Source organism: Crocuta crocuta, unplaced genomic scaffold, assembly GCF_008692635.1.
Source record: "Crocuta crocuta isolate KB4526 unplaced genomic scaffold, BGI_CrCroc_1.0 scaffold168, whole genome shotgun sequence".
In the NCBI taxonomy this organism is placed as follows: Eukaryota; Metazoa; Chordata; class Mammalia; order Carnivora; family Hyaenidae; genus Crocuta; species Crocuta crocuta.
The window spans coordinates 4,158,850-4,183,414 of NW_027532591.1; the positions used below are offsets into that span (position 1 = coordinate 4,158,850).

The 24,565-nt window shown below is 36.7% G+C and overlaps 1 protein-coding gene across 3 annotated transcripts in view; it reads right to left on the reverse strand.

Annotated features, from left to right (window-relative positions):
* The window catches only part of NRDC (nardilysin convertase), a 117,616-nt gene that overhangs the window by 37,659 nt on the left and 55,392 nt on the right, over positions 1 to 24,565 (reverse strand). For all 3 annotated transcript variants that reach the window (XR_013338937.1, XM_077779678.1, XM_077779679.1), the window contains one exon: positions 5,582 to 5,655. Coding sequence is in view for 2 of the 3 variants with exons in the window: in XM_077779678.1 (XP_077635804.1) it covers positions 5,582 to 5,655 (74 nt within the window). In the remaining variant the exon portion in view is untranslated. The remainder of the gene's footprint in view (positions 1 to 5,581; positions 5,656 to 24,565) is intronic.

The window sequence follows — 24,565 nt, forward strand, 5'->3', positions numbered from 1 at the left end:
TAAGGAAGTAAAAAAAATTAATTTTATGAATTTTGTGTTGTAAGACTGAAGTGGAAAACTCAATGACCCAGACCAGGCTCTATAATTTAACATATTCTGTATCTTTAGGGAGTCAATGCACCTTCCTAGAGGTTCTCCTTTATTTTCAAATGAAACAAGATAGTTAATAATCTGAAGGTTTCAATTCTAGAAATGCTACGTCCAAGGATTTACTGATAAAGTGTTTTAATAAGATGTTAAAGCAAATTTCTTATTACCTGGGAACTCTGTCATAAGTACTATTTAAATTTCCTCCAAAACCAGCTATGTCACTAATAAAATATTAATTGTTCAGAACAATCACTTTGAAGTCAGAACCCCATTCTGCCATTTACTACACTGCACAGCCTTGAGGATGTTACCTAACTTCCCTGATTCTATTTCTGCATCTATAAAATGGAGTTACTGGTACTTAGTTCATAGGATTTTTATAAGGATTAAATAAGACAAGAGATATTCCCTCAAAAATTACTTACTGAACATCTTTTTTTTTTTTTTATTTTTTATTTTTATTTATTTCTAGGAGAGAGAGAGAGAGAGAGACAGTGTGAGCAGGGGAGGGTCAGAGAGAGAGGGAGGCACAGACTGAAACAGGCTCCAGGCTCCGAGCGGGCAGTCAGCACAGAGCCCGACGCGGGGCTCGAACCCACGAACCGCGAGATCATGACCTAAGCGAAAGTCGGACGCTTAACCGACTAAGCCACCCAGGCGCCCCTTACTGAACATCTTCTATGAGGCAGGTACTACTGAACCAATTGCTAGAGCCAGAAATGTGAAAAAAATGGACCCAGTCCTTGCCCGTAAAGAGTTTACAATCTAGTAGAGGAGATAAACCATAAGTAAAACAACAGATTCTAAACATAATGTCAGTGGTTGGTGCTATAAGAAAAATAAATCTGTGTAAGAGAATGGAAAGTGACAACAGGATGGTCATATAGGGCCTAAGGTGGTAAGAAGTGAGCAAAATCCAAATAAAGTGAGAATGATGTCATAAGAAGTTTTGGGCAAGTTTTCCCGGTATGGAAATTATAAATTCAAAGGCTTTAAGACAAGAACTACCTTAATGAATTCAAAGGCAGCAAAGAGACCAATGGAGTGGTTTAATAATCACAAGAGCTTAGGATCAGTAGAAATTACAGTCTGCTATGGTTAAGTGCTAAAACATATAGAGTATTTCAATATATACAAGGGCTGTAACTTAACCTAATTTTGTCTTATTTGTGGCAAGGGACAGGCTCAGGAAGGCTTTCCACAGAATGACTCAAGCTGAGAATTGAGGGACAAACTAGAGTCTTCTAGGGAATAGGAACGGAAGGAGAAATGGCAGTGTGCTAAACATTCTAAGGAGAAAAAACTTAGGAGATTATGGTACCTCTGAAAAACAGATACAGTTTTTTTGCTTTGTTTTTAATTTTTTTATGTTTATTTATTATTGAGACAGAGAGAAACAGAGCATGAATGGGGGAGGGGCAGAGAGAGAGGGAGAGACAGAATCCGAAGAAGGCTCCAGGCTCTGAGCTGTCAGCAGAGCCCGATGCGGGGGTCGAACCCACAAACCATGAGATCATGACCCAAGCCTAAGTCAGACGTTTAACTGACTGAGCCACCCAGGAACCCCCAGATACAGTTTTTGAAAAAAATTGAGGAACTGATTCTGGAACTTTGTGTTAATTACTTCACCTCTGTAAGCCTTGGGTTTCATTACATGTCAAATAAGGACAATGTGGAATTATCACACTAATGCACATAATATGTGCTCAAAATGTCAGCTATTATCATTTATCATAGGAGTAATGGCAAAGCATTGCAGATGTTTAATAAGAAGAGTGACATCAGATTTAGACTTTAGTAAATTCATTCTAGTAGTAAAAGTAGAGAATGGGTTGAAGGAAAGCAAAAGAAGAGACAAGAAAACTGATTAGGGGACATCACTGTTATATTTGCTTATGAGAGTAGAAAGAGGTGACAGTAGGGAAAGGAAGAAACAGAAGTAAACATATTCAAAATACTTTAGTTATAAATCATGAAGTCTAAATCAACAATGAGACAGTAAAATATATATAGAGCTTCAACAAGTAAATAATAAAAAAATGAAGATATGGCTACAACATGAGAAAAACAATTCCATTATTAAGTGTGGTAGATTGAATAATAGCTCCCAAAGATGTATACACCCTAATCTCTAAAACCTGTGAATATGTTACTTTACATGGCCAAAGGAACTTGGTGGGTATGAATTAAATTAAGGATCCTGAGAAGGAGAGGTCATCCTGGATTATCTGGGTCCCAATATAATCCTAAGGGTACTTAGAAAGGCAAGAGGTTCCAAGTCAGAGAAAAGATCTAAGGACAGAAGCAGACTTCAGAGAGGAGAGAAGATTTTATTCTGATGACTGTTAATATAGAGAAAGGAGCCATAGCCTAGGGATGTAGATGATAACCGGAATGTGGAAAAGGGTAGGAAACAGCTTCTCTCTTAGAGCCTCCTAAAGGAATGCAGCCTTAAGGAAATAATTTAGACTTCTGACCTCCAAACATTTAAGAAAACAAATTTGTGTTATTTTGAGCCACCAAGTTTCTTGTCATTTGTTCAGTGGCAAAAGGAAGCTAACAGACATATAAACATATCCACAAAAACTCTCTCCACAACAACTGATAAAAATAGAGTACAAATATCTGAACATTTAGAGAACATATTCTGCTATGTGATTAGGCTAAAAGGGCCATATCCTCAGTAACAATCACTAAGACATATTCTGTAGGAAATTACAATTATTTCTGTGAGAGCATGAACTATTACTAAAATAAAAAACTAATCATTAAGAACATTTTTTTCTCTACAATCTTTTAGCAATAAATTAATCCCATTTTAAAACCTACCCTACAGACACCGACATGAGTTTCTGTTATCAAATGTAAAACTGTAAAACACTAAACACACCTATCTGCAATGAGTAAATAAGTGCTTATAAATATAAGTGCATAACCACGCCTTTGAAAGATTAGGCCAAAAACAGATTGTCAATGCAGAGCACAGTGATAAGAGCAATGAAGTTAGATCTACATAATTAATTAAAAACCCAGAATCTTTTTTGTAAGCAGGTGGAAAGGAATTTTTTAAAAAGAAAAATGAGAAGAAGAATCTGCCAGGAAAGTTGAACCTCCCTTCAACTCTTGTTACATGGAATGGGCCATCCAAGCAAGCAGGCAACTGAAAACATGCAAATGAGTTAAGAATCACAGAAGAAAGACTATCACAAATGAATAGAAGAAAATAACACCGTGTGGAAACTAATTTGACAATAAACTATTAAAAAAAAAAAAAAAAGAAAATAACACCAGATTATTGAGTTTTCAAAACTGGTTAATGAATACTAAAGTTATTACACTGGTTACAACTTAAAAGCAACCTCATCTCCTTGATCTCAAGTAAACCCTTCAGACTTAGAAGGTTAAGTGACTAATGACATATATCTAGCTATTTGTATCAGGTCACAAACTGAAGTAGGTCTCCTGTCATCAAAAATAAATGAACAAAACAAAAACCCAAAGCTTTTACTTAAGTTCATTTTACACCAAAACTACATTTTACACCAAAACTATTTAGTGCATGTGTGTGTATGTACATATATCACATGTATATCTCCATATATATATATTTCTGCATAATATTTCAAAATAAAATATATTCTGACATAAACTTATAAAACCAAATTAAAGATTGTGTAAATAGTAACAATTCAACCAATCTAGAAACTGTATGAAGAAAAACATACTTCAGAGGATAGTTCCTAGATCTCAAAAAGTAGTAAAAGAGTTTTCCCTGGTTATTTGATTTATCATCCACTCAACAAATACTTACCTGGGCCTATGATAAAAGAAACAGTGTAGTAGGCAGATAACAAAAGTGAAGAAAATATATCCTTGATTGTAAGGAGCTACAAGAGCTAGAAGGAATACAGTTCTATTTCACCCTCTTTTACAAGTAAGTTGAGGGCCACGGTCAGTTAAATTTCTGTAAGTAAAACACAAATCTGCTGACTTTAAACAGATGGCTCTTTCTATCTATTGTTTACTCTTTTATTTATTTATTTTTTAACATTTATCCATTTTTGAGAGACAGAGAGAAATAGAACATGAGCAGGGGAGGGGCAGGGAGAGAAGGAGACACAGAATCCAAGCAGGCTCCAGGCTCCAAGCTGTCAGCACAGAGCCCAACAAAGGGCTCGAACCCACAAACTGCGAGATCATGACCTGAGTGAGCTGAAGTCGGACGACTAACCGACTGAGCCACCCAGGTGCCCCTATAGTTTACTCCTCTTAACGAATGCAGTAAGTCATTATTACAATTCAACAATAAATCAAGACAAAGAAAAGAAACAAGAACAGAAACCTGCCTCTTAGGTTGTTGCAAGACAAGTCTAACCTGAATGAACTCAAAGTCCCCTCAAGTCTAGTATTATTTGTTTCCAATGCTAAAATAAGGCAAGCAAGGCTATTCTATAGTGGTGCTATTTATCAGTACTCTGTAATTAAGGGATTATATTTACAGCACAGCTCTATAATGAAGCCTCACCCTATACAAGTACAGTTTTTCCTTATGGTCTTCATTCTTTAAATCCTAAAGGCAAGAAAAACTGTCAAACAAAATTAAATGCATTTCCTACTCAAAGATTTAGTTTATTCATCCATAAATATTTATGTTTTCAGAACTACCAAAATTCAAGCCATAGACTTAACAAAGGATAAACCATTTATTTGTTAGTTTATTTTGAAGGGAGGAGGGGTAGAGGAAAGGAGAAGAGAAACTCTTAAGGAGGTTCCATACCCTAAGTGCAGAGCCCAACATGAGGCTCAATCTTAACGACCATGAAATCATGACATGAACTGAAATGAAATCAAGAGTCAGACAGCTACCGGACTAAGCCACCCAGGCATCACCACAATAAGCTATTTAAGTATCAGAATGTTACTTAAAGCCTCAGAGAAAACGTCTCTTCATGCAGAAAGAAAAGTTAACCCGGTATTAACATTAAGAATCAGGCTACCATCCTGGGACACCTGGGGGGCTCAGTCAGCTGGATGTCTGACTTCAGCTCAGGCCATGATCTTGCAGTTCGTGGGTTTGAGCCCTGCATCGGGCTCTGTGCTGACCACTCGGAATCCGGAGCCTACTTCAGATTCTGTGTCTCCCTCTCTCTCCGCCCCTCCTCTGGTCACGCAGTCTCTATCTCTCAAAAATAAATATTTATTTTAAAAAATTAAAAAAAAAAATAAGAATCAGGCTACCATCCTCCAAAAGATTAGTCACTATGGTAAAACCCTCAAAAAACTGACTGAAAAACAATATAACCTGTCATTGTTTTTGATTTCAAATCTACAATGAATTACATTTTTAATGGTTCAAGAATAAATGACACATTTATTTCAATTTTGTCCTTTATGACAAAAGGATAAAATATTCCAGTGATAATATTGATAAATGTGCTAAATAACTAGTCAATGCAAGAAGCAGTCTTAAGATATAAAGCACTTCTCTTACCACTATCAACAGCTTCAACTTCCCGGTCAATTGCATCTCTGATCATTAGTGGATGGATGAAAAATTGAGCCCATCTGAAAGACAAAACAAAACAAAACAAAAAAACCAATAAACTATCATTTGTTTTTGTTCAGAAAAATCTCAGCTGTTCATCTTTTTTTTTATTAAGAAATTTACTAAGTTGGAAATTTAGTTCATAATCATGATATGCAAAATCTAAACAATATTCTACATTTCCATATTTTAAAGTCTACAAACTACCTTTTTTTTAAATTACGATTTATAACTATAACACCCATACAGAAAAGTTCATAAAACATGAACATAAAGTCGGCCGCTTAACTGACTTAGCCACCCAGGCACCCCTTACCTATTTTTTAATAGATATCCATGATGGTATATGCAGCTGTGGTACATTTATTTTCACTGTCGTAGGATATTCCACTGTGTGAAGTTATTCATCCAAGCTATTGCAAATGGACATTTGGGCTGGTTCCAGGTTTAGACTATTACAATCAATGCTATCATAAATTCTTACAAATGTATAATGGGCACATCTGCACAAGTTTGTCTAGGTATAAATCTAGGAAAGAACTCCTAAGTAACAGCATATGCATGCATATGTTCAACATCACTAAATAAAACCAAAATTTTCACTAGCAGTTCCAATTCCTCCATTCCTCCAAAACCTCACCCTCACCTGGTATCAGACTTTAAAATTTACTATAACTTTCAAGAGTACAGTTAAATCTCATACTGGCTTTAATTTACATTTTCCTGACTCCTAATGAGATGGAATATCATTTCATATATTTATTAATCATTTGAATTTTTTTCTTTTGTAAAATACTTAAAAGCTTTTTTCTATTACATTGTATTTTTTATTGATTCTAATATATACTTACCCATTTTATATATTTAATTATTTTACATATAATTATATATAACCTAATGATTAAAAATTAATGACAGTTATTTTTAACTTTTTTAAAATTAAAGTTTATTTATTTTAAGGGGAGAGCAGGGACAGAGAAAGAGAGAGAAAGAGAATCCCAAGCAGGATCAATGCTGTCAGCATAGAGCCCCATGTGGGGTTTCAACTCACACTATGAATCATGACCTGAGCCGACATCAAAGAGACACAACCAACTGAGCCACCCAGGTGCCCCAACAGTTATTTTAAATAGAAGTCCTTGGTTTTGTGTGTTGCAAATATATCCTTCTACTTTATACTTGCTTTTTCCACACTCGTTATGGTATCTTTTGATAAACATAATATAGTATCATTTTTCCATATTTTTTGTGTTTTCTGTATCTTGTTTGATAATTCTTACTGAGGCTAAAGTTATACTCAACTCTAAAACTTTTAGTTGTACTCTTTACTCTTTGGTCTATAATCCACCTGGAATTGACTTTTTGTGTATGTTGAGAAGAAGTCAATTTATAGAAGCCAAATTATATTGTATTATTTCTTTAAAAAGCTCTTTCATCACTGCTACACAGTGCCCCTAACAAAAAACAAGTGTCTACATATGTGCCGGTCTGTTTCTAGGATTTCTACTCTGTTCCATTGGTCTCTTTGCTTAGCCCTTTAATACCATAATGTCATAATTACAAAACAAATCTTAGTATCTATAAGTCCTGATAACCTGCTATTTTTCCTATGCAAAAATAATTAGCCCTCTACCTTTCCTTATAATTTTTTTTTTAATTTTTTAACGTTTCTTTATTTATTTCTGAGAGACAGAGAGACAGCGTGAGAAGGGGAGGGTCAGAGAAAGAGGGAGACACAGAATCCAAAACAGGCTCCAGGCTCTGAGCTAGCAGTCAGCACAGAGCCCCATGGGGGGCTCAAACCCATGAACTGTGAGATCATGACTTGAGCCGAAGTTGGACGCTCAACCGACTGAGCCACACAGGCGACCCTCCTTATAAATTTTAGACTTATTTTTGCTATTTAAAACTATATAAATCTTCTGAGATCTTGGTTGCAATATCACTGAATCTGTACAATAACCAAGGAAAACAGATATCACTAAAAATAAATAAGGTTTCAAATCCATAAACAGAAATGATCACAACCTACAACTGTCTTGTATCTGACTGCAACTTGAAAGTTTTCAAGGTTTTACCATTAGATATATTTAAATATCTTGGTTTAAAATAATCAAATATCGTCTTGAGAAAGTTGACTTATACTCTGTTGGCTAAGAACATCTTGATGACCAGATACTGAATTTCATCACATAATTTTTTCTACATACATTTTTTTCCCTCAATCTGACAATGTGATGAACTGCATTAATTGATATTCTCATGTTAACCCTACCTCATAATTTCCAATCCAACTCAGTACTATTGTATCATCCTTATTGCTATTTGTATGTGAGTCTGGTCTACAAATTTTTTATATTATACTTTCTTATGTCAATAGGTCATTCTATCTTCATAAATGAGGGAGGAACTATTTATTCCTTCAATTTTTTGTAGAACCCTAAACCTAAAAGTTTATTTTTGAAGTTTTTTTTCATTAGATTCATCTTTGTTATAAGATTATTCAAACTTAATAAAAAGCTTTTTAAATGTTTATTTTTGAGAGAAAAAGACAGAGCGCAAGTAGGGGAGGGACAGAGACAGAGAAAGACGGAGACAAAGAATCCAAAGCAGGCTCCAGGCTCTGAGCTGTCAGCCCAGAGCCCAACAAAGGGCTTGAAAGCACGAGCTGTGAGATCATGACCTGAGCCAAAGTCAGACACTTAACTTACAGAGCCCAGGGACCCCAGATTATTCAAACTTTTTAATTACAATTTATCTTGTGTGGGTCTGATAATTTGTATGTCTAAGAATTATGCACTCAGTTTTTTTCACTTACTGGCATAGGTATTCAAAATATCTTATTATATTTTCAATATCTGAAAGATCTAAGTTATATTCTTTTTCATTCTTGACATAGGCACGTTACTCTTTTTTTTCCCTTGACCAGTCTCATGAAAAGCTTCTCTATTTCATCAGTTTTTTCAAAGAACTCACATCTAATTTTCTTGAAACTGTTTCTACTGAGAAATAATTCACATACTGCAAAAATTTCCCTTTTAAAGTGTACAACTGGGCACCTAGGTGGCTCAGTTGGTTAAACGTCAAACTTCAGCTCAGGTCATGACCTCACAGTTCACGAATTCAAGCCCCATGTCGGCTCTGTGCTGACAGCTCAGAGCCTGGAAACTGCTTCAGACTGTTTCCCCCTCTCTCTGCCCCTCCCCCACTCACTCACACTCATGCTCTTCCTCAAAAATAAAAATTAAAAATTAAGTACACAACTGAACAGATTTACTACATTCACAGGATTGTGAAAACATTAACAATTGTCTAATTTCAGAAAATTTCACTACCTGCTAAATAAATTCTATACCCATTAACAGTCTTTTCCTTTCCCTATGCTCCTAGCCCCCGGCAACCACTCTTCTACTTTTGGTCTCTATGAAATTTCAGTCTATTCTGGATATTCATTATAAATGATATCATACATTATGGGATCTTTTGTGTCTGGCCTCTTTTATTTAGCATAATGTTTTCAAAATTCATTCAGTTGTAGTATGTATCAGGACTTCATTCCTTTCTTCTTCCTAAATAATATTCCGTTATATGGCTATTCCACCTTTTGTTTATTCATCAGTTGATGGACATTTGGGTTATTTCCATTTCAACCTATTATGAATATAAGTCCTGCTATAAATATTTAGGTACAAGTTTTTGTTTAGACATGTTTTTTTGGTTTTGTTTTTTTTTTAAATCTATTTCTGAGAGAGAGAGAGAGACAGCGTGAGCAGGGGAGGGTCAGAGAGAGAGGGAGACACAGAATCTGAAACAGGCTCAAGGCTCCAGCACAGAGCCCGATGCGGGGCTCGAATCCACGAACTGTGCGATCATGACCTGAGCCAAAGTCAGACACTTAACTGACTGAGCCACCCAGGCGCCCCAAGTGTAAACATGTCTTTAATTCTCTAGGTTACATACTAAGTATGGAAATATTGGGACATTTGATAAGTCTGTTTAACTTTTTGAAGAAGCACTAAACTGTTTTCCAACACAGGTGCACCAACAGCAATGTATGAAGGTCCCAATTTCTGAAATACTCACTACGAATTGTTATTGTTCTTTTTCAAATGGTAGTTCACTGTGGTTTTGATTTTCATTTCCCTAGTGACTACTGATGTTAAGCATCTTTTCATGTGCTTATTAGCCATCTGTGTGTCCTCTCTGGAGAAATATCTATTCAAATCTTTTGCCCATTTTTAAATTGGATTATTTGTCTTTTTCTTGTTGAGCTGTAACAGTTCTATATATATTCTGGATATCAGTCCTTTATCACTTACATGATTTGCAAGTAATTTCTTCCATGTTGTTCGTTGTCTTTTCACTTTCAACATAGGAAACTTTAAAGCAAAAATGTTTTTAATTTTAATGAAGTCTAACTTTTTTCCTTTATTATTTTTTCCTTTATTATTTCTACTTTTGGTGTCATATCTGAAAAACTATTGTCAAGTCCAAGGTCACAACATTTATGTCTATGTTTTCTTCAGAGTTTGTAATTTTTGCTTTTACATTTAAGTCTATGACTCAATTTGTTTATGCCTGTATCCAGGTGTCCCAGTACCATTTGTTGAAAACCTACTAGTTGCCATTGAAAATAGGATTCTCGGCACCCTTGCAACTAATCATAAATGTAATGGTTTATTTCTGGAGTTTCAATGCTATTTCACTGATCTATTCTTTATGTCAGTACCATATTGGTTTGATCACTGTACCTGTCAGTAAGTTTTGAATTTGAGAATATGAGTCCTTCAACTTTTGTTCTCTTTCAAGATAATTTTTGCTATTCTTGGTACTTCTTTTCCATATGAATTTGAGGATAAGCTCATTACACTGGGTGTTATATGTAAACAAACTTGACAATAAACTATTTAGATAAATAAATAAATTTTTAAAAATAAGGACAAAAAGGATAAGCTCATTAATGTCTTCAAATAAGGTAGCTGAAATTTTGATAAAAAGTAAATGGACTCTGTAAATCAATTTGGGAATTATTGCCATCTTAACATATAAAGTCTTACAATCTATAAATATGAGATGTCTTGGGGCGCCTGGGTGGCTCAGTCGGTTGAGCGTCCAACGACTTCGGCTCAGGCCATGATCTGGCAGTTCGTGGGTTTGATCCCCGCACGGGCTCTAAGCAGCCAGCTCAGAGCCTGAAGCCTGCTTTGGATTCTGTGTCTCCCTCTCTCTCTGACCCTCCCCTGCTTACACTGCCTCTCTCTCTCTCAGAAATAAATAAAAACATTTAAAAAAAAATATATGAGATGTCTTTTCTGTAATTTAGGTCTTCTTTATTTCTTTAATTTCTTTGTGGCTTTCCACATACAACTCTTATGCTTCCTTTGTTAAAATTATTCCTAAGTATTTTATTTCTTTGGATGTTATGGTCAAAGGAATTTTTTCCTTTAATTTCATTTTTAGATTTTTCATTGTTAGTGTATAGAAATTCAATTGATTTTTGTACACTGATCTTCTATCCAGCAACCTTGCTAACCTCAATATTAGCTCCAACGGTTCTGTGAAATTTGTAGGATTATCTATAAACAGCAAGTTCTCATTATGTGTGTAGTTACGGTATCTAAAGTTGCCATGAGTGCTGAGTTAGCAAATAGTGAACCACTATCCTTGAGGAAAATATGTGTACACACACACACACTAATCTGAAATCCTAAATCCTTAAGTCCTATCTCATCCTAGTAGATTCTTGTTTTAATTCAGGAAAGAGAGAATGAGGTTCAGATGTGTTAAGTAACTCACTTAAAGTTACCTCACTAATGGGTGCCACAGATATAATTTAAACTCCAAAAAATTGGCTCTGGAGCCAGACATTCTTTCCCAGTGTGTCCATCCCCTGGTCACATCTCTATATGAAAGCTAAAACAAACAGGTCGAGTGTTGCCTTGTTCAATCTCAGCAAAAAATATGTCCGGCAACTAAAAATTTTCACTATTTTCAAAATTTTTTACATATCCATGAAGTATGTATAAGTATGTAAATTCTCCCCAATGAGAATCAACTGTACAAGATTATGTCATCTGCAAAGAGAGACAGCTTTACTTCTTTTACAATCTGCATGCTTTTATTTCATTTTCTTGTCTAATTGCCCTAGCTAACACCTCCCTACAACGTTGAGCGGAAGTGGTAGCTGACATCTTGATCCTGATATTCAGAGAAAAGCTTTAAACCTTTCAACATTAAGTATGATGTGAGTTGTGAATTACTCATAAATATTCCTTATGAGATCAAAAAAGTTCCCTTTTATTCCTAGTTTATGAAATATTTTATCAAGAAAGAATGCTTGATTTTGTCTAATGCTTCTTCTATTTACATGGAGACTATATAGTCAGATGTATTTTTTCTTCTATAAATATAGCATATTATATTGATGTATTTTTTGTATGTACATTTGATTGACTTTGTAACCTTGCATTCCTGAGATAAATCGCACCCGATCACATGGCGTATAATCCTTTACATATTTTGCTGGATATAATTTCACAGTGTTTTGTTGAGGATTGGAATCAGAAAGAATGAGAAAATTTGAACAGACCAGTTACCAGCAATGAAATGGAATCAGCAATCAAAAAGCTCACACAAACAAAAGTCCAGGACCAGATTGCTTCACAGATAAATGCTATCAAACATTTAAAGAAGAGTTAATACCTACTCTTCTCAAATGATTCCAAAAAATAGAAGAGGAAGGAAATCTTCCAAAACCATTCTGTGAGGCCAGCATTACTCTGACTCAAAACCACCAAATAAGACACTACAAAAAAAGAGAACTACAAGCCAACATCTCTGATGAACAAAGACTCAAAAATCCTCAACGAAATAATAACAAACCAAATCCAACAATACACTAAAAGTATCATTCATGAGGCACCTGGGTGGCTCAGTCAATTAAGCATCTGACTTTGGCTCAGGTCATAATCTCACGGTGTTGGGTTCCATGCCAACAGCTCAGAACCTGAAGCCTGCTTCGGATTCTTTGTCTCCTTCTCTCTCTGCCCCTCCCCTGCTTGCACTGTGTCTCTGTCTCTCTGTTTCTCAAAAATAAATAAATGTTAAAAAAAAAAAAAAGGAAGGAAAAATAATCATTCATCACAATCAAGTGGGATTTATTCCTGAGATGCAAAAGTGGTTCAATATCTGCAAATCAATCAATGGGATACATCACATCAACATGAGAAAGAATAAAAATCACATGATCATTTTAACAGATATAGAAAAATCATCTGACAAAGAACAAAACCCATTCATGACAAAAACCCTCCAACAAAGTAGGTTGGAGGGAATATACCTCAACATATTAAAGGCCATATTTGAAAAACCCACAGCTAACATCATACATAGTGGAGAAAAACTGAAAGCTTTCCCACTAAAGTCAGGACAAGACAAGGAGATAGATCCACTTTCACCACTTTTATTCAACACAGTACTAGAAGTCCTAGCCACAGTTAGACAATGAAAAAAAATAAAAGACTTCCAATATTTGCACATAATACTCAAAACTCAAAAGACTCCACCAAAAAATTCCTAAAACTGATAAATGAATTAAATAAGGTTGCAGGATACAAAAATCAACATATAGCAAACTGTGTTGCATTTCTATACACTAATAATTAAGCACCAGAAAGAGAAATTAAGAAAACAATCCCACTTACAACTGTATCAAAAATAAAATACCTAGGAAAAAATTTTAAAAAGGAGTTAAAAAACCTGTACTCTGAAAAATGTAAAACATGGATGAAAGAAATTAAAGTTGACAGGGACACCTGGGTGGCTCAGTTGGTTAAGTATCTGGCTTTGGATCAGGTCATGATCTGGTAGTTTGGGCTCTCTGCTGTCAGCAGGAGCCTGTTTCAGATCCTCTGTCCCCCACTTTCTCTGCCCCTCCCTCTCTCACTTAAAAATAAACAAACATTAAAAAATTTTTTATTAAGAAATTAAAGATGACACAAATAGAAAAATATTCCCCGCTCATGCACTGGAAGGACAAATATTGTTAAAATGTCCATACTACCCAAAGCAATCTATGGATTTGATGCAATCCTTATCAAAGTACCAACAGCATTTTTCACAGAACAAGAACAAATAATTGTGAAATTTTTATGAATCCTGAAATCTTTATGAATCCTGAATTTGGGGTTCCACAGAAGACCCCAAATAGCCAACTCAAGCTTGAAAAAGAAAAACAAAGCTGTATTACAATGCCAGATATCAAGATATACTACAAAGCTGTAAAGCTGTAATAATCAAAACAGTATGGTACTGGCACAAAAACAGACACATAGATCATTGGAAAAGAACAGACAGCCACAAATAAACCCATGATTATAGGATCAATTAATCTTTGACAAGGGAGGCAAGAATATGCAATAGGGAAAAGATACTCTCTTTAACAAATGGTGCTGGGAAAACTGGACAGCTACATGCAAAATAATGAAACTGGTCTACTTTCTTAAACCATACATAAAAATAAACCCAAAATGGATTAAGGACTTAAATGTGAGACCAGCAACAATAAAAATCCTAGAAGAAAACAAAATCAGTAATTTCTCTGACATTGGCTGTATCAACTTTTTTTAGAAATGTGTCCTTAGGCAAGGACCAAAAATAAACTACGGGGACTATACTGGAGTAAAAAGCTTCTGCACAAAGAAGGAAACAACGCAAAACTAAAAGACAACCTACTGAAAGGGAAAAGGTATCTGCAAATGACATATCCAATGAAGGGTTAGTATCTAAAATATATAAAGAACCTATCTAAACACATACACATGCACACACACACACACACACACACACATAATCCAATTAAAAAATGGACAGAAGACATGAACAGACATTTCTCCAAAGGAAATACACAGATGGCCAACAGACACATGAAAACATGCTCAATCAATATCACTCAGCACCAGGGAAATGCAAATCAAAACCACAATGGGATATCACCTCATTATAAGGAATAGCTAAAATCAAAAATACAACAAGTGTTGATGAGGATATGGGAAAAAAGGAACCCTCATGCAATATTGGTGGGAACGCAAACTGGTGACACCACTATGGAAAACAGTATCAAGGTTCCTCAAAAAACTGAATACAGAATTACCATATGATCTAGCAATTGCACTATTTACCCAAAGATAAGGAAAACACTAATTTAAAAGGCTATATGTACCCCTATGTTAATGGCAACATTATTTACAACAGCCAAATTCTGGAAACAGACCAAGTGTCCATCACTGATGAATGGATAAAGAAGATGTCATATATGTGTATGTGTGTTGACACACAAATAATAATAGTAATAATACTCAGCCACATAAACGAATGAAATCTTGCCATTTGCAACAGTATGACTGGATGCAGAGTATAATGCTAAGCAAAATAAGTCAGAAAATAATGCCATATGATTTGACTCATATTTGGAATTTAAGAAACAAAGGAAACAAGAGAGACAAACCAAAAAACAGTCTCTTTACTACAGAGAACAAACAGATGATCACCAGAAGGTACGTAGGTGGGGGAATGGGTGAAATAGGTAAAGGGGATTGTGAGTACACTTAATCTTGATCAGCAGTGAGTAATGCACAAAACTGCTGAATCACTATATCGTACACCTGAAAATAATGTTAACATTGTATGTTAACTATACTAAAAATTTTTAAACAGAATTCTTGGTTTATAATCTTTCAGCAGTTTTAACACATCATACCATTGCCTTCTTGCCCCCATGGTTCCAATGGGAAATCAGGGGTTTACTTTATTCAGATTACTTTGTATAAGAGCTGCTCCTGCGGATCCTGGGTGGCTCAGTACTTAAGTGTCTGACTTCAGCTCAGGTCATGATCTCATGGTTTGTGGGTTTGAACCCCATTTTGGGCTCTGTGTTGACAGCTCAGAGCCGGAGCCTGTTCTCTCTGCCCCTCCCCAAGTCACAATCTCTCTCTCTCTCTAAAATAAACAGTAAAAAAAATTTTAAGGAAAAAAAGAGTTGCTCCTCACTATGAAGTTTCAAGATTCCCTTTATATTTAGTTTTCAAAAGGTTAACTATAATGTGAACTTCTTAAATGTATGGATTCTTTTATCAAATTTGGGAAGACTTTGGCTATTACATCTCCACAAGTTCTACCTCATTCTACCTTTCTTTTGGAACTCCCATAATACATGTGTTAATATGATTCAGAGTACCCACAGATCTCTGAGATTTTGTTTATTTTTGTTTTTTTCTTTGTGTTCCTCAGACTGGATAATTCCATTTGAAGTGTCTCCAAGTTCACGGATTCTTTCCTCTGTTAGTTCAAATCTGCTGTGAGCCCCTCTAGTCAATTTTTCTTTCCAGCTATATTTTTCAACCCCAGAATTTCTATTTGGTTCTTTTTGATAATTTGTATCTCTTTATTAATATTCACTATTTAGTGAGACATCATTCTCATACTTTAATTCTTAGAGTTTTCTTTAATTCTTTGAACATATTTAAAAGAGCTGACTTAAAGTCTTTTCCTAGGAAGTCTAAAATCTGGGCTTTCTCAGAGACAGGTTATTTTATTTACGTATTTATTTATTTACTTATTTATTGAGAGAGACAGACAGACAGAGAGAGAGACAGAGACAGAGAGAGATGGAGCACAAGTGAGGGAGGGGCAGGTAGGATAGAGAGGGAGACACAGAAGCAGAAGCAGACAGACAGAGAGACAGAGAGAGAGACAGAGACAGAGAGAGATGGAGCACAAGTGAGGGAGGGGCAGGTAGGATAGAGAGGGAGACACAGAAGCAGAAGCAGACTCCAGGCTCTGAGTTGTTGGCACAGAGCCCAATGCAGGACTTGGCTCAAGAACCATGAGATCACGACTTGACACAAAGTCAGATGCTTAACTAACTAAGCCAATCGGGTGCCCCAGGTTATTTTTTTTTTTTTAATGTTTATTTATTTTTTAGAGAGATAGAGAATTCCAAGCAGGTTCCATGCTGTCACCCAGACGTGGGGTTCAAACTCACGAATCATGAGATCATGAGACCTGAGCTGAAATCAGAAATTGGACGCCCCATGAGAGGTAGTTTCAGTTGACTGTTTTTCCTGTGTATGGGACATACTTCACATCCCACATACTTTCTTTTGAAAATAACATTTTAAATAATACTATGTGATAATTCTGGAATCAAGATTTTTGTCAGAGTTTGCTGTTACTGCTATTGTTAAGCCTTACTTAGTGACTTTCTTAACTAATTCTGTAAAGTTTGTATTCTTTGATTAAGTGTAACCATGGTGGTTGGCTTAATGGTACTCTCCAGTTGCAAAGAGATTTTCTTAAATATCTAGAATCAGCAAAATCTCCCAGCCTTGGCAAAGGGCTCTGTGTGTATATTGGAGCATGTCTTCAGTTAGTTTAAAACTCTGCTTTAGCCATCATGTCCTTCTTGAGCAGACACTCAAGGTCAGCCACCGTGACAGCTTAAGGCATTCTCAGGTCTTTCTTGAGCATGCATACAGCCCTGGACAAGATAGCTATATGCATGTACATGGCTTTCAAGATTCCCAGGAATAATATTCCAGCTTTTCAAAACCTCTTCGGGCATCTCATTTTTCAATTTTTCCTTTTAAGTTTTTTCCATTGCCCATTTGTTTGCTCCAACACTTATCTACTGCCCCAGGCAGTCACAAAATTAAGTAACTGCCTGTAAAAACTTTGAACAAATTTCTACAGAGGAAAAAATTGTTATAATGGGTGAGCTCCCTGTCAGGTCAAACACAGAAAAGTCTTGTGAATGGTGGTTCCCAGGGAACTGCAAGATAGATGAAATAATGACACTTCTCCAGAATGATGTTATTACAAAGCTCCAAATCCACCCAGTCCCCTCCTATGGCAGCTAGATTGCTGAGTTTTTTACTGTGATTGTCGGAACTCTTGTTTTTCAGGGCTACTGTGGAGTTAGGTAGAAGGAGACAGAAATAGAGCAAGTTAAAATACTGTAAATCTCACTCTCCTCATTATGATTCAGGTAGTTGCTTCAATAAATACTCCTTGGATTGTTGCAAACTTTGGTTATTTTCAGAGTTCTTCAGAAATTGATTTCAACAAGTTTTGGCAGTGTTCTAACTGCTTTTATACAGAAGAATTTCAGAGGTCATTTTACTGCACCATTCCTGGTGATGTCCCTTTGCTTTATATTTTATTAATTTGTTATTTTTATCATTCCCTTCTACTTTTCTTTGGGCATATTTTGCTGGTCTTATTAAAACTTCCTGAGACTGATTAGCTCATAAATGTTAAGCATTCTTCTCTTCTAACACATGCAGTTAAGATTATACATTTTCCTTGGGGCACCTGGGTGGCTCAGTAAGTTAAGCGTCTGACTTTGGCTCAGGTCATGAACTCAAGGTTCATGGCTTCAAGCCCCATATCAGGGTCTGTGCTGACAGCTCAGAGCCTGAAGTCTGCTTCAGATTCCATGTCTCCCTCTCTCTCTGCCCCTCCCCTGCTCGCTCTCTCTCTCTCTCTCAAAAATAAACAAACATCAAAAAAAATTAATTCTATCTTTAAAAAAAAACAAGATTATACATTTTCCTCGAAGTACAACTCTACCTGCATCTCACATTTACTTTGTTTCTATTACAATTCAGTTCAAAATATCTTCTAATTTCAGACATGCTTTCCTCTCTTATCCTGGTGTTTCATATTAGTAATTTAATTTCCAAACATAAGTGAAGGTTCTAGTTGTCTTTCTGCTACTGATTTCTAGCTGAATTTTAACTGTGCACTGTTATCAGAAAACATAAGTAACATGACTCTGGTGCTTTAAATGTGGAATGAATTTGTGGCTTAAAATATGGTCAACTATTTATAGCATTCTATTACACTTGAAAAAATCTTTAGTCTGGAAACCATGGTAATCCTGTTGTCCCAATCTGTCATTAGTGGTTTTCTTTATGGTTATTCTATCAATTACTGAAAAGAAAGTGTGTATGCAACTCTTGATCTCAGGGTAGTGAGTACAAGGCCCATACTGGGTATAAACATTACTTAACAAAATTTTTTAAAAAATAAAAAAATAAAACAAGTATGTCTTCTAAGTTAAATTTTTATCTGTATGAAGTGACCCTCAAACAATACATTTTTATGCCTTAAAAATCTTTTTTTAATATCAATATAACTATGTTAGCTTTCTTTATACTGGTATATCTATCTGCATGATATATTACTTTAGAACTCTCTTATCTTCAACATTTTTATATTTTTATGTTTTATCTAAATCTTGAAAACTGAGTTTTTAAAAATCCAGTCTGACAGTGTTTGTCTTTTAACTGAATGTTAATCCATATACATTTAATGGGAATTATTGATACATATGGATCTACATCTACCCCATCACCATTTGTACCATTTGTTCCACTTATTCTGTTTTTGTCTCTCCCATTTCTTTGAAATTATTTTTTGAAATATTAACCTGAATTTTATTATGAAGAATCAAATTCAGAACATAAGATATTCCATAGAATATCTTTCAAAATATTTCAAATACTTTTCAAAACAGTAAAAGTGGTTAAAAAGGGGGGGGAGGGGTGAGAACTAAAGACTAAAGAGACATACACCATGAAATACATGCTACCTTGATTGGGTCAAAGATGAAAACAGCAAAAAAAAATAATTGGAGGAAAATTCAGTTTGAATACACTCTACTACATCACTTCTTGGCCTTTTGGCTAAGATCAAGTGTTGAATACACTCTGCATACTAGATAATGTAAAGGACTATTAAATTTTCTTAAGATAAAGGTATTACACCATTGTAGGATAATGTTTTGATAGGAGATGCACATTTAAGTATTTAAGGGTGAAGTATCACGAAGCCTGGTTACTTTGAAATTGTTCAGAAAAAGAAAACACAAAGCAAATGAACAAGACGAAATGTAATGGGTATTATTTGTACTATTCTTTCAACTTAAAAGGTTCAAAAAATTATAAAGATACGTACTGACACTACGCATTTAAGTGAAATAGTATATATGGTACAATTCTATTTTTGAAAAAAGAAACACACACACACAAGCACAAACATATAATGTTAACTGCTGTAACAAAAGGGCCAAAAAAATGTCATTACTTAATCAAAACACAAGTTTATTTCCTGCACCGTGACAGTCCAGGCTGGATTAAACCAGATAAGTATGCAATTCTCCTTCACTCAGACTTTCAGGGACTCAGGCTTATAATGGCTCTGTTGTTTCAACATGTGACTTTCAGAGTTATTTCCTTTCCAGATGAGGTGTAAGATCAGAGGTTATCTCACTCACACTCACACTTCATTGGTGAGACTTTCTACAAGGCCACTCCTTGTTGTTGCAGGAGAGGCTGAAATTTTTCATTCAAGTTGGGCAGCCATGTCCCAACTTCAACTCTTAACATGTGAAAAGAGATTTCATTGAAAAGCAAGTACTCTACAGTAAATAAAAAGGGGACATGGCTGGGGGTGCCCGGGTGGCTCAGTTAATTGTCAGACTTTGGCTAAGGTCATGAGTTCAAGCCCTACATTGGGCTGTCTGCTCTCATCACAGAGCCCCCTTCAAATCCTCTGTCTCCCTCTCTTCTGCCCCTCCTTTGCTCACACTCTCTCTCACTCTCAAAAATAAACATTTAAAAAGAAGGGGGGGAGGCAAGATGGCGGGGAACTAGGGAGCTCCGTACATTTCACTCGCCCCCATATCTCACACGGAGAAGGCCTGAAGCCATAGGAACCCTTAGAGAATCCAGGAGTTTGGGAGGAAAAGGAGACAGAGTCCGCTGAGAAAACCTTATAGGGTGAGTGCGAACTGGGGAAGATAAAATCGGGCCGGGACCAGAGACACAGAAGGAGGGGAGGGATCCCCCTCTGCAGGAAGCCACAGTGAGTTTAGGGGGGAGAAATGTGGCTGAAACTGCTGAAAACACTGTCCCTGTCGCTTGAGAAGAGAAAAACCTCCACTCGGGACACAGAGGGCTCTCGATTCCTGCTGTACAGCTGACCCTAGGCGGGACGCACTCATCCCTGGCGACCCCAGGGGAAACTACTCCCCACTCGCCAGCTTGACCTGGAGGGAACGCGCGGCGACCGCACCTTTCTGCTTCTGGCTTGGCTGGATCCCTAGGGGGGGAGGCGAAAGGCTTGAAACTGCTCTGAGGGATTTGCCCGCAACTTTATATTTCGGGCGAAGGGACACAGAGGGACCCAGTTTCCTGCTGTCCAGCTGACCCTAGGCAGGACACACTAGTCCCAGGCAAAGCCGGGTGAAACTGCTCCTCGCTCGCCACCCTGGCCTGGGGGAGACGGAAGCAGCGGCTTCTGGCTCAATCCCCAGGGGGAAGGCGAGAGGCTTAAAACTGATCTGAGGGGCTCGCCTGCGAGTTTGTATTTTGGGCAATTTCAATGGGGCGCGCGGACTGAGATCTGGAAATGAGTCCTGGCTTGGGATATAGAGCATGGCCCACCTTGGCTGCGCCCCTGGCACAGGGAGATTACACACCCAGAAGAGTTGCAACACTTGGTTCAAAAAGGGATTGGAGTGCCGCCACTCTTCTCTCCACAACTGCCAAGGCAGGACTCCCGTGGGACACACTGGACGAAACCACACCCATCCCTGCTAGAGAGATGCCCTATCCTTTTTTAATTTTTTTTTTTTTAACCGGAGGCGGTGGCAAGACCAACATGGATGCACTGCCCTGATTAATTCTGGTCACTGGCTTGCTTAAACAGTCACATTTAATCCATCCCCTAGATGTAAATTCTACACCTACCTACCTTTTCATCTCTTTCTCTCTGGAGTAATCAGACTATATAGTTTCTTTGGATATCATCGTCGTCATTTCTTTTGCCTCTTTTCCAACCGTATTCCACTCTTTCGCTCTTTGAAAAAAGCCTCTTATTCCTTCTGCCCGCTCATTTCATTTCCAATTTCACTTCATCCCGCCCTGTCATTTCTCTCTTTCTCTATGCTCTTCCACCAGCACTGCATACACCCGGCTATTTATTTGTAGCTGGGAAATCTGGTTACATGCTTTACACTGTCCTTTGTCTATTGGGTTTCTTCTTTTTTCCTTTTCTAATTTTTTTCTTTTTTATCTATTTTTATTTCGTATTATTCGCCTTCCCTCCTTCCTCTTTTCTTTTTTCTTTTTCGTTTTCCCTTTCGGTTTCCGTGTTTGTTGGATTGTCTGTTCATTTGTGTGCCTTTGTTCCTTGTGTGTTTGTCTGTCTGTTTTCTTTTCCAGGGCTACCTTAAGAAACCATCCAAAATACACATGGTGGAGAGTCCGAAATACCACTACGAGTAGGAAAATAAAATAACCAAGGTCTCAACAAGAGAGACCAGGAGACACCATTCAAAGAACACTTTCTGATCGGACAGACTCCTGGACAGTTAAAGAGCCTTCATTGGTACAGCAGCACGCACAAGTGCAGAGTGCATAACAAGCTTTTAAAACTAACAAGAGATAGAGGGGCGCCTGGGTGGCTTAGTCGGTTAAGCATCCGACTTTCGCTTAGGTCATGATCTCGCGGTTTGTGGGTTCGAGCCCCGCGTCGGGCTCTGTGCTGACTGCCAGCTCAGAGCCTGGAGCCTGTTTCAGTNTGATTTAGAAGACACAATTATAGAAAAAGAGGAAGCTGAGAAAAAGAGAGACAAACTGATCCAGGAACACGAAGGGAAAGTTCGAGAGCTCAGCGATACAATCAAACGGAATAATATCCGTATCATAGGAAGTCCAGAAGAGGAAGAAAGAAGGAAAGGTGCTGAAGGTGTCCTTATACAAATTATAGCAGAGAACTTCCCCAATCTGGGGAAGGAAATAGATGTTGAAATCCAAGAGGCACAGAGAACTCCCCTCAGACATAACTGGGGTCAATCTTCTGCATGACATATCATAGTGAAAGTGGCAAATATAAGGAAAAGAGAGAATTCTGAAAGCAGCTAGGGATAAAAGGGCCCTAACATACAAAGGGAAACCTATGAGAGTGGTGACAGACCTATCTACTGAAACTTGGCAGGGCAGAAAGGAATGGCAGGAAATCTTCAATGTGATGAACAGAAAAAATATGCAGCCAAGAATCCTCTATCCAGCAAGACTGTCATTCAGAATAGAAGGAGAGATAAAAGTATTTCCAAATAAACAAAAATTGAAAGAATTAGTCACCACTAAACCAGCCCTACAAGAAATCTAGAGGGGGACTCTATGAGGGAAATGTTGCAAGGAACGCAAGCTACCAGAGACACAAATACAAGCATAAATCCCACAAAGGACACGATGACTCTAAACCCATACTTCTCACTAATCACACTGAATGTAAATGGACTAAATGTCCCAGTCAAAAGACATCGGGTAGCAGAATGGATAAAAAAAACAAAATCCATCTATTTGCTGTCAACAAGAAACTCATTTTAGACTGGAGGACACCTTCAGATTGAAAGTAAGGGGATGGAGAAATATCTATCATGATACTGGAAGTCAAAAAAAAGCTGGAGTAGCTATACTTATATCAGACAAACTGGACTTTAAAGTAAAAACAGTAACAAGGGATGAAGAAGGCATTGTATAATAATTACAGGGTCTATGCATCAGGAAGAGCTAACAATTATAAATGTCTACAGACCAAATACGAAAGACCCAAATACATAAAACAATTAATCACAAACAGAAACACTCTTGTCAGTAAGAATGTGCTAAAAGCAGGGGACTTTAATACTCCACTTACAGCAATGGATAGATCAACTAAACAGAAAATCAATAAAGACACAATGGACTAAAATGACACATTGGACCATATGGATTTGACAGATATATTTAGAACTCTACAAAATGAGGCTATAGAATTCACTTTATTTTCAAGTGTGCATGGCACACTCTCCAAGATAGATCACATACTGGGATATAAAGCAGCCCTCAATAAACAGAAAAGAATTGATACCCTACCACGCACACTTTCAAATCACAATGCTATGAAACTCGAAATCAATCACAGGAAAAAGTCTGGAAAACCTCCAAAAACATGGAGGTTCTACTAAAGAACGAATGGGCCAATAAGGCAATTAAAGAAGAAATTAAACAATATATGGAAACAAATGAAAATGAAAATACANAGAACTCTACAAAATGAGGCTATAGAATTCACTTTATTTTCAAGTGTGCATGGCACACTCTCCAAGATAGATCACATACTGGGATATAAAGCAGCCCTCAATAAACAGAAAAGAATTGATACCCTACCACGCACACTTTCAAATCACAATGCTATGAAACTCGAAATCAATCACAGGAAAAAGTCTGGAAAACCTCCAAAAACATGGAGGTTCTACTAAAGAACGAATGGGCCAATAAGGCAATTAAAGAAGAAATTAAACAATATATGGAAACAAATGAAAATGAAAATACAACAATCCAAACTCTATGGGTTGTGGCAAAAGCAGTCCTAAGAGGAAAGTACATTTCACTCCAGGACTATTTCAAGAAATTAGAAAAAGCTCAAGTGCAATATCTAATAGCGCACCAAAAGAAATGAGAGGCAGAGAAACAAGAGCACCCCAAACCCAGAAGAAAAAGAGAAATAGTAAAAATCAGAGCAAAAATAAATGATATAGAAACCAAAGAAACAGGTGACTACATGAATAAAACCAAGAGTTGGTTTTTTTAAAAAATAAACAAAATTGACAAACCTCTAGCCAGGCTACTCAAAAACAAAAGAGAGAGCACTCAAATAGACAAAATCATGAATGAAAATGGACTTATTACAACCAACCCCTCAGAAATACAAACAATTATCAGGGAATACTATGAAAAACTATATGTCAACAAATTGGACAACAGAGAAGAAATGGACAAATTCCTAAACACACACTCACTACCAAAATTTACATGGGAA